The sequence below is a fragment of the Saccopteryx leptura genome, chromosome 4, assembly GCF_036850995.1.
Source record: "Saccopteryx leptura isolate mSacLep1 chromosome 4, mSacLep1_pri_phased_curated, whole genome shotgun sequence".
NCBI lineage: Eukaryota > Metazoa > Chordata > Mammalia > Chiroptera > Emballonuridae > Saccopteryx > Saccopteryx leptura.
Window position 1 is genome coordinate 188,319,224 of NC_089506.1, and position 15,829 is coordinate 188,335,052.

Here is a 15,829-nt window from a genome sequence, read left to right on the forward strand (position 1 = left end):
ATTGGTCAGCACCAGAAGAAGGGTCATCAGTCATTGCTGCTGATCCTGATGTCCATGGCATCTCTCCCAGTAGCGTAGTGGCGAGAGGGGGGGGGGCAAGGTGTTTATCATGCCCAAGTCTCCCCTCGCAGAGGGGCAACAAATGGTCTCCAAGACAAACAAGAAAAGCCTAGTAGAAGGGGAGGGAGGCGCAAATAAAGTGTCGTGCCCCGAGCACCAGTTATGTTCACTCCGCCACTGATCTTTCCTCCTAGTTTTGCTGCTTTTCTGGGCCTGGAACTGAAACACAGGTGAGGACTAGCTGTCATCTCCAGGTGTTAATGTCAAGGGAAAATTCTGTGCAAGGACTAATAGTTGTGCCCATTACTAGGAACCTGGGGCTTTCTGCCCTGGTGACCCTCTGCACCTGGCCTATCATTCTTACTCCGCTCATGCCTGTGTAACTGCCTGCTACACTTACAAATGGGAGGCTGACAGTGCTGGGCCTTGTTGACCTGGAAGGCACAATTTCCATGTTTATGTTGAGATCTGTAGAGTCTGAACACACTTCTAGGGGATAACATAACCTACATGCACGTCTCCAGATGAGCCAAGTGCAGTGATATCCCTGTAGGGCTGATTTATGCCCTAGAGAAAATTTTTTCTCAGGCATCTAAGAGTACTCGAACAAGTGTGGGGAAACTTGCCAGATGTTCACCTAAATCTCAACACTCCAATGCATGGGCCCCTCTTTCGAGGTGCTCCCATTCCAGGGTGCCCTGCCCCTCTTCCCTGGATTCCCACTGGCTTCTCCAGGATCACGTGTTACTGCATTGAACAGCCCAGACCCATCTCCACCACGCCAGATTCGGGAACTGAACAACTATAATGACCTCACTGGATATTCCGGTAGGGGATGCAAGAGTCCTCTCAATTTCCAAACTAAGGAGAGTTTAGGTTTTTGTTTAATCAGCAAAAATTTTGTTCAGACCCTCAGCAAGCAATACAATTAGAAAGACAAAATTAAAGCAGCAACCCATTTTTTTCTTTTCCCTGTGTTACTACAATCCTTATTCATCTCAAGGATCCTCTAAAAACAGCTCAGATAAACTTATAACCTGCTTCTTAAGGCCAGTAGGCCCAGAATTTTGAGAAAAACTCAAGTTCCCCCAATGCATAATGGGAAGCCTGTGGGCACAATGGGCCCTTGATTGTACGTCGCACTGGGTCCAGGTCTGCAGGGAGGTCTTGGTGGGCTTTTTCAGAATCCCACTCACACTGCCAAGTAAATGCCAATATGAGAAATGTCTAAACCTGTAGGAAACCCTTCTAAGAGTTTATTTGAGCCAAACTGATGGCATATGCCAGAAGCAAGATCTCAAAGCTCCATAAAATAACAGGTTTGTGGCTTCTCTTATGCATTTGAAATTAAGGAGGAAAGGTGAGGAGCATTACGTGAGGGAGAGAAAGTAAGGCAGGGATTGGCTTATAGAGTAGTTAACAAGACTTTGTGCTCTTTTAGGGGTTAATACCCCCTTCCAGGGATATTACTTCTGATATTTCAAAGGTGTGTTAACCTGGATGTACGGGAACAATAATAAACCAGGCTGTAACTGAAGAATGTATGGGTCTGGGGCAGGGGCTACCTACCCTGCCTACTTAGGAGTTTATGATCAGCTCACCCTATGAAGACACTTTTCACAGAACCCCTTTTGGTCACAGGATTACACCCAAAACAGAGCAGAACTCTCACGCCTGACTTTTAATTAACCAATAACAGCATGAGACAGTTTTTTTCCTTCTTGTGTGACAAGATCTTCTTATCCTACACCTTTCATCCTAGTAGCCCTCACATTACATATTATTCCAGGTTTTCCTCTAAGCACAGCTACTTAAGGAAATCAGCCTTCCAAATTCTGAGCTGACTCACTTTTAAGTGATGAAATCCACATCCTCTTCCCTGGGGCAAAATAAAGCCCTGCCGTAATGAACATCAGGAAGACTGCAAGGAAAAATATTCAAATACCCAAGGAAACAATGCAGTGATAGATCACTAATTTAAATATGTCAATGTAAAATTTAAAAAAATAAAAAGCACATGACAAAAAAAAATCTCAGATCAATGAGGAAACCCAAAGTCCATTTGAATATGCCAGGGTCCAGGCAGACTGGAATATGAGATCCCACCCCCACCCCCACGACAAGAGTGATGGGGCCCAAGTGGACAAGAGGGAGGAAACCTCAGAAAACTTGAGGCCAGGTCGGATGTAGGGAGGTAGGTGGGGGGGAGCAAAGAGGTACTCAGCACACCCAGAGAAATTTCCTGGGGGGATTCAGATTGCAGAGGAGGAGTGAAAGGCTCGGAGAACTTGGCAAGAAGTGGTAGAAAGTGTTCATGAGGAGATGGTTAGGAGGCAACTGAGAAGGGGTCACAGGGCTCAGGTGACCTGAGGGTGGGGCTTGGCTACAGGCACCAACAAGTCACATCAGGGAAGATGAAGGAGTCCCTCCAAGGTCGCCTCTGCCCAGCCAACAGTCATCCCCAACAGCTTCCTCTGGCAGGCACACCAACTTCAAGTGCAATTTCAGGACACCCCAGGAGGGACCCCTTGTCACACATTATCTCCTTCTTAACAATTCCTCAGTCACTTTAGGATAGCATGTGGCTCTGTATCAAGGAACCCCTCTGCAAAGAGCCCATCACAGCATGGAAACACTGTGTTTCCATGTCACTGGCTTCCTCTTTATTCTGTTTTATATAATGCATGAAAAATTATCTTGATGCTGGGGTCACCAGTTTGAAACATTGGCTTGCCTGGTCAAGGCACATATGAGAGTTGATGCTTCCTGCTCCTTCCTTTCTTTCTCTCTCTCTCTCTCTCTCTCTCTCTCATTCTCTCCCCCTCTCTTCTCTCTACAATGAATAAATAAAATGGTTTAAAATATTATCTTGAAAGAAAAAAGTGAATGAATAAATAATTTCTAAAAATTAAGAAAAGATAAAATTTGTCTTAGCAAGGGAGTTGATGGAACCAAAGGTTAAGAACTACTGAACTAGCCTGACCAGGTGTTGGCGCAGTGGATAGAGCGTCGAACTGAGATGAGGAGAACACAGGTTCGAGACCCCAAGGTCACAGGTTTGAGTGCGTGCTCAAAGGATTTGAGCAAAGCTCACCAGCTTTGACCCAAGGTCACTGGCTTGTGCAAGGGGGTTACTCAGTCTGCTGTAGCCCCACAGTCAAGGCAAATATGAGAAAGCAATCAACGAACAACTGAAGTGTCACACAAAAAACTGATGATTGATACTTCTCATTTTTTTTTTGTTCCTGTGTCTCTGTCCCTATCTATCCCTCTCTCTGACTCTCTCTCTGTTTCTGTAAAAACAAAAAACAAACAAAAAAAAACCTACTGAACTAGAGGAAGGAAATATTGAGAAAATACTGGCTCTGAGGGAAAAGATGCAATAGCAGGATGTGCCTCATTCATTGGAAGACATGGGATGTTCATTGTATTAGGGGGGGTGCCTCCAGAATTTGACTTCTGTATCCCGTCTGAATATATACCACACCACCCGCCCAACCCCTCAATCTTCTCACTGAACTCTATTTCCACTAAGTTGAAAATAGACTCTCAGAGAGGTCTGGTGCTGTCCCTTTGGGTCTTTGTTCATTTACCCATTGATCTATTCTTGTAAGTGTTTATTCATTGTCTTCTTTCTGCCAGGAAACAGACTATTGCTAGGGACAGAGAAATGAACACGGAACACACCAGCCCTGTTCTTGTAAAATTTGCCCTTAGGTGCCAAAAGAAATTCTATCCCTGTTTACATCTCTTCTGAAGCCTTTCCCAATGCCATTCACACTTCACTTCCTTCTCTAACGAAGCTCTTGTCAACACTCATCATATTAGCATTGCATAAGATAGGTAGGAGTGTCTTGGTCAGAGTTGGTTATTGATTTTTTTAGGTTTTTGTATATAAGTTATGAAAGTTCATTTTTTGTTCTTAGGTTTTAATCATTAGGAATTATTAAGTTTTATCCGTTTTATCCTCGCAACTAGAAAAGACAAAATATTCTTTCTGCACCATCATAGGGATTGCCTGGTGTTCAGACTCTGCTTGAGCCTATAATTTCTGCTTTTGATTATTTTTTTTCATCTTTCCAGCACTTGTAGACTTAACTATCCAAGATTTTTTTTTCTGACAGCCTGAATTTAAGGACTATACTTTTTTTTTCTTTTTTTTTTTTAAATCCTGTTTCTCCTCCTGACATTCGATGAAGAATAGGGGCTCTGGGGTTCTTCTACTCCCATGGGTCCCACCCATAGCCCCTTGTGAATTTAAGAGGTAGGACTAGTTTATTAGGAAGAGTTTTTTTTTGTGTGTTTTTTTCTGAAGCTGGAAACGGGGAGAGACAGTCAGACAGACTCACGCATGCGCCCGACCGGGATCCACCCGGCACGCCCACCAGGGGGCAACGCTCTGCCCACCAGGGGGAGATGCTCTGCCCCTCTGGGGAGTCGCTCTGCCACGACCAGAGCCACTCCAGCACCTGGGGCACAGGCCAAGGAGCCGTCCCCAGCGCCCGGGCCATCTTTGCTCCAATGGAGCCTCGCTGCGGGAGGGGAAGAGAGAGGCAAAGAGGAAGGAGAAGGGGAGGGGTGGAGAAGCAGATGGGCGCCTCTCCTGTGTGCCCTGGCCGGGAATCGAACCCGGGACTTCGGCACGCCAGGCCGACGCTCTACCACTGAGCCAACCAGCCAGGGCCAAGGACTATACTTTTTTATTTTGATACTTCAATTTCAAAATCAAAGCTAAGAAACAGCTTCTTTAAGTGAAATCAACATTCCCCTTCCCTGGGGCAGAATAATATCCTATCTGAACAAAGGGAGGCTGCAGGGAAGAAAAATTCAAATAGTTAAGAGGCAACAATGTACAATTAATATTTCAAAATATTATGACACTTTGAAAAAAATAAAACTTCACCGGAGAAAAGTCTCAGATCAATGAGAACACCCAGAATCCAAGTTAGTGGCCAGGGCCAGTAAATATGGGAATGTTGGATCATACCCAGCCCATGACAGGAATGAGGGGCCCATCCGGATGAGAGGGAGGAAAGCTCAGAAGACCTGAGTCCTGGCCAGGTGTGGGGCAGGAGGAGAAGGCACAGAGAACACCCCCCACAGAGGGATTCTGATTTCAGAGGAGGTGTGAAGACCGAAGATAATTTGCCAAGAAAAGGTAGAAAGATTGTTGCTGACCAGGAGGGCAGAGGCAGCTGAGAGGGGAGGGTCACAAGGCCTTGACAGGAAAGCGACCTGAATTTGGGATTGGGCCATAGGCATCGACTAGTCACATCAGAGAGGAGGCAGGGGTCTGGAGAACCAAATGTGGGTCCATCCTCGGTCACTTTCTGCCCACCCAACTAAAATCACCTACAGCTTCCTCTGCTGGCAGGACCACCTACCACTGTAACTTCAGGAAGCCCCACACCAGGAGAACTTCATTGTCACAAATTATCTCCTTCACAATTCCTCAGTCAGTCACTTTAAAATAGCATCCTGCTCTGTTTGAGGGGTGGAGGGGCTGCCAGCAGTCCAATGGCCCACAGGGGCACGTGAAAAGACCTGAATTTCCATAGGACTGGCTTCCTCTGTATCTGCCATGTTTTAATTTATGCATTCAAAATTATCCTGAGCCTGACTAGGCAGTGGCACAGTGGATACAGCATAAGACTGGGATGCGGAGGACCCAGGTTCGAGACCCCGAGGTAGCCAGCTTGAGCACGGGCTCATCTGATTTGAGTAAGGCTCACCACCTTGAGCCCAAGGTCACTAACTCTGCTGTAGCCCCTGGTCAAGGCACATATGAGAAAGCAATCAATGAACAACTAAGGTGCCGCAATAAAGAATTGATGCTTCTCATCTCTCTCTCTTCCAGTCTGTCTGTCCCTATCTGACACTCTCTGTCTGTCACAAAAAAAAAGCAGAAGAAAACCAAATAAAACTATCATCAAAGAAAATAAATGAGTAAATAATTTCTAAAAAAATATTTAAATAAAATTTATCTTGAGAATAACTGTCAAGAATATAGATGTACAGAAGGCTAAGAACTGATGACCCTTAGAGGAATGGGATATGCGGAGAAGACAGGCCGTGAGGAAAAACGCACAGTAGTGAAATGTGCCTCATTCATCGAAGAGCGAGATACTCATTGAATGAGTGTCCTATAGATTCTACCTCCAACTTCCTTTTGATTCTATCACTCCACCTCTCTTCCCCTCAGTCTTGTACCTAAACCCTGTTTCTACCTAATTGTCCTCAGTGACCTTCCAAGAGGTCTGGTATTATCTCTTTATCATTTTTGTTCATTTATCCATTCAGCTATTTATTTATTTATTTATTTATTTTTGGGGGGGATTTTTCTGAAGCTGGAAATGGGGAGGCAGTCAGACAGACTCCCGCATGCGCCTGATCAGGATCCACCCGGCACGCCCACCAGGGGGCGATGCTCTGCCCATCCGGGGCGTCGCTCTGTCATGACCAGAGCCACTCTAGTGCCTGGGGCAGAGGCCAAGGAGCCATCCTCAGCACCCGGTCCATCTTTGCTCCAATGGAGCCTCGGCTGCAGGAGGAGAAGAGAGAGACAGAGAGGAAGGAGAGGGGGAGGGGTGGAGAAGCAGATAGGCGCCTCTCCTGTGTGCCCTGGCCGGGAATCGAACCGGGGACCTCTGCACGCCAGGCCGACGCTCTACCACTGAGCCAACCGGCCAGGGCCAATTCAGCTATTTTTATAAGTGTTTTTCTGTCTCTACTTGACCAGGCTGTGGCGCAGTGAATAGAATGTCACCCGGGGACACTGAGGACCCAGGATCAAAACCCCAAGGTCACCGGCTTGATTGCGGGCTCATCTGGTGTGAGCACAAGCTCACCAGCCTGAGCAGGGGTCGCGGGCTTGAGTGTTATTGGCTCAGCTGTAGTTCCCCCGCCCCCATGTCAAGGCACATATGAGAAAGCAATCAATGAACAACTAAAGTGAAGTAACTATGAGTTGATGCTTCTCATCTCTCTCCCTTCTTGTCTGTCTGCCCCTCTCTCTCCTCATTTTTCTCTCTCATTAAAAAATAAAATAAAAATTTTAAAAAACGTTTACTATTTTCTTTTTTACCAGGCGCTAGGTTAAGTATAAGGGACAGAAAAATGAACACGACAAATACCATCACTATTCCTTAGAAAAATTTTCCCTGCTGCCAGAAGAAATTCTATACCTGTTCGATATCCTGCCCAAGCACAACATCTCATGAAGCCTTTCTTGATGCCATTCCACACTTTGGTTTGTTCTCCAGACCTCTTGTTCCCCACTGTAAGTAACAATTGTACAAGATTTGTAGGAATGTCTTGGTCACACTTGACTATTAGATGTTTTAGGCTTTTGTGAATGAGTTATGAAACCTTGTTTTAATCATTAGGCACTATTACGTTTACATCTGTTTTGTCCTTAGAACTAGAAGAGTCAAAAGAATTCTTCTGCTACATGAGAAATGGCCTGCTTCTCAGGTTGTGCTTTGAATTGATCATTTTTCTTTTGATTTACTGTGTATTTCTTTAAGCTTTTCAGCACTTATGGACTCAACTATCCCAAACTCTTTTCTTGAATTCCTCAAGTCCATCACACTGTCCTATGGTAGGAGCCCCTTGGGAACTAAAAATTTGCCATCACTGAGCATTTTATTCCAGTTGACCAAAATAGATGATTCAGGCAGCTGTTTGACCCTCCACTGTTTATCACAGCCTGCAGGACTGTGCCCAACATTGAGCTTTTAACTGCCTTTAGCTCCAATCTGGCCCCTTAACCAAGCCTGATTCCCTTTCCGCCATTTCTCTGAGTGACTGTTGCCTGAAAGCATCCTGTCCCAATTCCAGTAACAGTCACATCATTAGTTGATGAAACAGATTCCTAATTTGACTTTAAGCAGGAAATGCATTTATATATTTACAAGTTATTTCTCAGAATCATTGGTGACTCTCCAAATTAGGCATGAGAAGCACAGGTCCAACCACACCATAGAACCACTCCTATAAGCACATGCTGCTGCCAACAGAGTGACAAATGTGTGGACCCATGACAAAGTCCAAACATCAGATTGGCTGTCGGAGCTCCCCATTGGCCGACAGTCCGTAGACTCACTGATTACAACATCCGCCCAGCCTGGCCTGTGTATCCTGTTTTCTCACAGTTGGGAGAGGAGCCCATCCTGGCACTCTCATTGGCCTGTGCATTTAACTCACCAGGGAAGGGCTCAAAGCCAGCCATTCCCAAAACTATAACTGGAACTCTCTCCAAGTAGTCCACTCCAGGACACAGAGAAGCACAGTACCTTCCACTCAGACAAAATAAGCACAACGGTGCCTGTCCTGCTGTCTCTACTGCTTGTTCTGTGTCCTGCATTCTCCCACAAGACCCAAGATGGTGAGTTGGGAAGCAAGGGCTGGGAATGGAGAAGAACAGAAGAGAGGTAATGAAGGAGATAGATGGGTGGGGAGAGGGCTCCAGATGAAGCCAAGATTCCCAGTGTACACGAGGAATGGCTGTTTGAGGTTGTCAACTAACTCAGATTATACACTTGTAGAAGCATTTAGGGAGCCTCTGGACTCATGATTAGTAAGGCCTTAAAGAATTAGAACCTAAAATTCTTATAAGACAAATGAACAAAACTAAGACCCGGACAAGTGAAGTGACCTGTCCTGGGTCGCATGAGAGAACAAAGCCCACAGGTGGAACTTTTTGTTCCTCCCTCCTTTCAATGGCTGGACATACCTGTCTGACTCTCAGGGAGAAAGACGCAACTCCATAGAGCACTTGTAAAACATATTAACTGGAGGATGCTTTTAGAAACAGACCCATTCCCTCACTCCACAGTGAGATGCTATGACAGTGGGCCTGGGAGGCCAGCTGAAGCTTGGACAGAGCCAGTCGATTTTAGGACAGAGTATTGAGGACTTTCTTAGTATACAGAATTTCAGGATGAGGAATGTAAGCACAACTGTGTAAGTTTAAAATTTATAATATTTTCTGACAAACTATTACAAATGTTTTATACGAATTGATCATATTTTGATTGTTAATCACTTCCTACACTGTAGTAGAATTTAGTCAGCGTTCTCCAGAGAGAAAGCATGAATCTCATGCATATGCCAGAAAGAGAGGTTTATTTTAAGGATACAACTCAAAAGCATTGTGGAGGCTTGGAAGTCTGAAATCCCGGGGTAGGTCAGCACACTGGAGACCAGAGAAGAGATTATGCTGCCATCTCGGGCCCAAAGGCAGGCTGGAGGCAGAGTTCCTGCTTCCTGTGGAGAACTCAGCCTCTTCTCTGTGGCCTTCAACTGATTAGTGGAGGCCCAGTCACATTACAGAGGGTAATCTGCTTCACTCAGCATCCCCTGAGTAAAATGGTAATCACATGTATAAACTAATTAGTGAGAGTAACTTCAGTACTGAAACTAGAAACCTGCTATATGGCCTAACATTAGTAACATCCAAGAGAGTTAGATCAGGATCCCATTTTGAAATTAATTATGAAAATGCCCCACCCTCTACCCCTTCCTACCTCCCACTAAAGTGCAGGGACAGGCATGGCAATTCTGAGGTCCATTCTGGTCTTACCTTATGCTGATCCATTCTAAGTCATTACCTGAGGTTTCTAGTCAATTTTCCTTCCTACATTTTCTAACTGTATGTATTTCCTAGGTTCCACTAAGCTATGCTTCAGTAACAAAGACAGTTTTTAGTGGCTTAACCCAATAAGTGTTTATTTCTTGCTCCTGCAAAGATGAATATGGATCCAGCAACTTTCCTGTACTCCATGGGGTGACTCAAGTATCTACGTGGTTTGTATCTTAGGACCCTTCTGTTTCATCTCATGGTCTCCACAGTCATCATCTAAATAGAAGAGAGACAGGAGGTTCAAACCAGCTCCCAGGGCCTCTGACCAGAATGAAGACATCACTTTCCCTCACATTGCCTTTTGACACAACTCAGTCAGGGTCCCCATATACTTACAAGGAGGATGAGAACTATGATCTTTCAGTGTGCTAAGAGAGGAAACAATGTAGTGAAAACACAAAATGGTCTCTGAAATATCATCCCCAGAATAGAGGTAGAGCTTGTGGCTTCCCATAGTACGTGGCTGACAGCATGTTGGAGAGAGCTGGGGAGGAAGCCCAGTGACCAGGCGTTCCTTCCTGATCCTCTGTGCTCCACATTGGGACCCCGCCATGTGGATCCAACACCTCAACCTCTTCTCCTCTTTTGCAGGGTCTTACTCTCTGAGCTTCCTCTATACTGGAGTGTCCATGCCCGATGCAGGCTTCCCCAGTTTTCAGGCCACTGGCTACCTCAATGACATGGCTTTCCTTCACTATGATAGTGAAAGTGGAAAGGCTGAGCCCTTGGGCCCGTGGAGACGGGTGGAAGGAATGGTGGATTGGAAAAATGAAAGTCAGTGGCAGAAGGCCAAGGGGGACTTCTTCCTGAAGAACCTGAGAGACATCATGGACTTTTACAAGGACAGAGGTCAGTGCACTATGATATGCTGGGGTAGAGGGTCTGAACATAAGAGACAGCTTGCATTTGAGAGTGGAGAGTGGTCTTCAGGCCAGAAATAGTCCCTATCTGGAAAGGGAAGTAGAAGAACAAGTACACATGCACAGACATTTCTGCCTCCCCCCAACCCCAAGCACAGCTGCTTTCCCTCCTTCCCCATCACTTCCCCTTCCTCATTTTCAGGCCTAGACTCTCAACAAGTATAGTCAGTGTCAGCTGGAAACATCCGACCTCTCAGCTCCACACCCCCACCCTTCTGAGCTGGACCCCACTGTAGGAGATGCCATGCTCAGCCCCATGCGGGGATGTTGGGTGGGAGTGAGCTAATCTTGGGCCGTTCTGACTAGGGTTCAGGTGCTGACTCTGCCAGTCACTAGCTGGCAGATAGTGAACAAGCTCTTAAATACGTGGCCTGAATCTGGAAAAATTGCAGTGTTGAGTCCTGCCTCCAAGAGACTCTATAAAACTTATCTAGATAAATTCCATGAAAGCTACTACACAGACTGTCTTGATCTTCCCGGCAGCCCCATTGCCTAGGAAGGCCAGTAATACACAGTTCCTCAAATGAAATGAAGAAGTTGTGTCCCCTTCCCTTATCAAGGCCATCCTCCAAGAGTTGTTGCTAATTGGGAAGGGAGGCAGGCATTATAAATTTGTTTGAAGATATCAAAGATATGAAAAAGAGAAAAAAAAATGATAAAATTATGCTGACTCACTGCAGACATTATCTTTACACAGAACTGGAAAAAAGAGATTACATCGTCTATTTTAACCTACAAGTAATTTTTCCAGTTCCTAAAAACTCACAATATATATATTTGTTTTCTATTTCTTATGTATTTATGTATTTATTTATTTATTTATTTATTATTTATTTATTTATTTTGAGAGTTCTGAAACTGATGGAGTTCCTCAGAGTTTAGGAGATGCAAGCCTGTGGAAAAAGAAGGGGGGAAGGGCACTGGCATGCTCCCAGGAGGGAGAGTGCACCCGAATTCACAGTATATTTAAACAAGGTTCATGTAAAAAGATGCTGCATGGGGCTGATCCGTCCACAGTCCGTAGCTCTTTGAAACTCCCTCTCTGGGAAGAATCTGTCTCATCTCAGACTGGCCTAAAACACCAAACCAAAGTAAGTTTCCCTTTCTGTGTCTGCTCTATGTCTGGTTAATAACCCAATTGCCAGGATAAACGGGGTTGCATACTAGATTTAAAAGCACCTTCTTCCTATTGGGTTGCAAACTGTGTAGGAGTAAGTTATTATCATGGAGTTGATGCCAGGCTGACTGATTTCTGGGGGTTCGGGTGGATGCAGGGAATCACACCTTACACTCAAGGCTTGGTTGTGAGCTTCGGAATGACAACGTCTGTGGGGCATTCTGGAAGCTTTCCTACGATGGACAGGACTACATCAAGTTAAACACAGAAATCCCTGCCTGGATCCCCCTGCAACGAGAAGCTCTGAAAACCAAGGTGGACTGGGAGACAGAAGGCTCTGTGCATGCATCCAAGAGCTACGTGGAAGATGAGTGCCCCCAGATGCTGCAGAAATACCTGCAATACAGCAGGACACTCCTGGACCGTCAAGGTACCCACTGCTTCCTCTGCCCTGCTCCCACACTGAGCTGAGAAAGACCTGGGAGATTTCAGGCTAGAACCTCAGGGGAACATTTCAGGCAAATCCTATAACCCAGGGGTCCCCAAACTATGGCCCGCGGGCCGCATGGGGCCCCCTGAGGCCATTTATCCAGCCCCCACCGCACTTCCAGAAGGGGCACCTCTTTCATTGGTGGTCAGTTAGAGGAGCATAGTTCCCATTGAAATACTGGTCAGTTTGTTGATTTAAATTTACTCATTCTTTATTTTAAATATTGTATTTGTTCCCGTTTTGTTTTTTTACTTTAAAATAAGATATGTGCAATGTGCACAGGGATTTGTTCATATTTTTTTTATAGTCTGGCCCTCCAACAGTCTGAGGGACAGTGAACTGGCCCCCTGTGTAAAAAGTTTGGGGACCCCTGCTATAACCATTTCTCTCTGTGATATGCCTCTTGGCTTGGCGGTGGGGAGAAGGCAGGGGTATAAAACGTCTGCCCAGAAAGGATGAAGATGAGTAAGTGTGAGCAGGATTGCTTGAAACAAGCTGAGACCTTGGTTTACTTTTTTGGGGGTTTTTTTGTTCTTTTGAGAGAGGCAGGGAAAGAGACGCAGAAACATGGAGCCAGGAAATTGAACAGGCATCCTCTGTGTGGGACGCAGCTCCAACAAACCGAGCTTTGGGGCTGGGGTTTTATTTATTGATTCATTTGTTGTTCCACTCAGTTGTGCATTCATTGGTTGCTTCCTGTGTATGCCACAACTTTGTGGTTTCTGGAGGAGGCTCTTAACTGGCTGAGCTAACTGGCCAGGGCCGCTGAGACCTTGGTTTAAGAATTAATCAGAAAAACGTTCTTGTGGGAGGAGGCAGAGAAAGGTCTGAATCACAGCAGCAGGCAGAATCTAGGAGCAGGGCTCAAACTAGGGGAGGCAGGAGCCATCAAGCCCACTGAAAGGTTTGGGAAAAAACAAAACAATGCATGAGCATTCACATTTCTCAGTTGCAGTAGTCAATGCACGAGGGTGGGCAGGGGGTGCTGGGAGGCAAGAAAGTATCCACGGGTATTCCACAATCCAGCAAGGAAGGCTCATGGAATGCCTCAAGTTCCCTGATCTGGAAGTTTCCTTGGTGAGGCAGGTAAAAGCTGAGAGCTCTGCTCATCCCAGACTCCGGGGCTGGGGGGAGACGTGAGCGGGAAACCAGCCCCTTCAGACCCTCAACCTCCATGCTGTGTCTCTCCACAGATCCTCCCTCTGTGTCAATCACCAGCCAGGTGGGCCCAGGACAGAGCAGGACCCTCAAGTGCCTGGCCAACAACTTCTACCCACAGTCAATTAGTATGTACTGGACTCGGGGAAGCAATGTAGTGGTGACTGAGTTGCAGAATGACAGTCCTCTCACTGAAAATGGCACTTACCAGTCCTGGGTGGTGGTGGAAGTCCCTTCTTCGGACAGAGGCCCCTACTCCTGCCACGTGCAGCACAGCAGCCTGGCCCAGCCCCTCGTTGTCCCATGGAATGAGGGGCAGGAATCTGGAGACCAGTAGTTACCCTTTCACTGGGGCAGGACAAAGGTGAGCTCAGAATGACCATCACCGCCATCGGCAAGACCCGGAGAAGCTGTGAAGAGAACAGACAGGTGGTGCATTTGGAGACACAGGCTTGAATGCTGGTCGCTGAGCTGACTTACTGTTGTTTCCCCTTAGTGTTTCCCATGATCTAATCTGTGATATCTAATCAACACTAATCACTTTGCCTGACAAACATAATAAGTCAGATTATTAAACTTTAGATGCTATAGAAATGTCACTCAATTTTATCAATCATCCTGCCCCAGGCATTTGAATCATTTTTAAATCTTGGTACCCACTGGAAGCAATGTTCACTGCCCGTCTTTTCCTGGGGTTCCCACTGTTGTGTGGCATGACCACCTGGTATCTTGAGTGTTGTTCAGGCACCCACTCCTGATGTCCCCTCTAGTTATGAGGCCATGGAATTCTGTGACTCCTTTAATTCAATCTGAAGCCTCTTCTGTACCTCAGTTTCCCCAGCATTCCCTTACCCCCGTGAGACACTGCCTTCTCCTCCAGCTACTCCTCTCTCCCACACCAAGCTGGCCTTCGGGTCCACACACAGCTATAGGCTATTTGAGAGGCTTCATCCCTCCAGGATGCACTCCCTGGCAGGCAAGAATCACCTGATGTTCTTGGACTTCTCCTAAATTAATTTGATTGAGTGTGTGTGTTTTATTTTTAACTGAGTTACCTACCACCAAGCACTGTTTAAGCCAAAAAAAAAAAAAAAGAAAGAAAGAAAAAAGAAACAGAGCAGAACTCATACGTCAGACCCTTTTATTAAGATTGATGTTGGCCCTGGCCGGTTGGCTCAGCGGTAGAGCGTCGGCCTGGCCTGCGGGGTACCCGGGTTCGATTCCCGGCCAGGGCATATAGGAGAAGCGCCCATTTGCTTCTCCACCACCCACCCACCCCACCCCCACCCCCACCCCCACCCCCGCTCCTTCCTCTCTGCCTCTCTCCTCCCCTCTCGCAGCCAAGGCTCCATTGGAGCAAAGATGGCCCGGGCGCTGGGGATGGCTCCTTGGCCTCTGCCCCAGGCGCTAGAGTGGCAGAGCGATGCCCCGGAGGGGCAGAGCATCACCCCCTGGTGGGCAGAGCGTCGCCCCTGGTGGGCGTGCCGGGTGGATCCCGGTCGGGCGCATGCGGGAGTCTGTCTGACTGTCTCTCCCCGTTTCCAGCTTCAGAAAAAAAAAAAAAAAAAAAAAAAGATTGATGTTACAAATTACTTTAACAATTCCTCAGTCCCTTAGGACTTCCTTGTATCTCTCTGGGGGATTCTTCTGGGGATGGTTTACCAGCTAGACAGGAGGGTAAAGTACTCTGAATTAGGCAGGAGGCACCAAATGGATATAAGACTTAAAAACATTCTTTGCTAATGCCTTTTTCAATTTGGCTGAGCTCTGCTTTTTTAACCTTGTTTTCTTGCTAGAACTTGCTATTTAAGCTAAATAAACCTTGTTCATCAGACACATTTAGTGTTTTTTCTCTATTTCCTTTGCTCATTTATTGGGGGACTCATTGAAGAATTATATATTGAGTATCCGTTTTATGCTTGGCACTCTAATTAGCGCTGGAGATCCAGGAGAACAGGGTAGGTACAGCCCCTTCATGCATGGAATTTACCTCAATTTGATTATTGAAACAATATAATATCTATTGTCAATATCCAGCCCAAATCTCACCGCCTCCCATGACCACTGCCACGAGCAGTGATTCCAGCGTATACTCTTTTCATGCTGAGACTTCTTTCAGATAAAAATATTGGGGGAGATTTCCAGAAAGATATTTGAATAAAGCCAGTCTGCATACTATCTAAGGATATCACAAGCAATCCCAGACCACCTATCACTGATCCACTTTTTTATTCCTTCCCAAATGAAAGGGAAGAGAAATAAAACTGAGGAAATCAAAGATGGGTAGAGGTGGGGGAGAGAGATAGGAAAGATACAGAGATCAAATTTATCAATTTCTGAATCCTAATTTAGACATTTTCCTTTGCCCACTTTTAAAGTTTTAGTGAATATATTCGTCCATTTATTTATTCAATAAGTGTTTAATGAATGTCTCTTATTGT

At 45.9% G+C, this 15,829-nt stretch overlaps 1 protein-coding gene and 1 non-coding gene across 3 annotated transcripts in view; one reads left to right on the plus strand and one right to left on the minus strand.

Annotated features, from left to right (window-relative positions):
• Positions 1–14,522, plus strand: part of AZGP1 (alpha-2-glycoprotein 1, zinc-binding) — a 49,363-nt gene extending 34,841 nt beyond the window's left edge. The window contains exons 2-4 of one of the 2 annotated variants that reach the window (XM_066382190.1): positions 10,295–10,552; positions 11,898–12,170; positions 13,424–14,522. In XM_066382190.1, coding sequence (XP_066238287.1) covers positions 10,295–10,552; positions 11,898–12,170; positions 13,424–13,725 — 833 coding nt within the window. In that variant the 3' untranslated portion in view covers positions 13,726–14,522. The remainder of the gene's footprint in view (positions 1–10,294; positions 10,553–11,897; positions 12,171–13,423) is intronic. The other variant, XM_066382193.1, reaches the window with a different exon arrangement.
• TRNAA-GGC (transfer RNA alanine (anticodon GGC)) lies at positions 4,669–4,744 on the minus strand. The gene has a single exon. It is a non-coding gene; the product is annotated as a tRNA-Ala (tRNA).
• Positions 14,523–15,829: the final 1,307 nt, after the last annotated feature.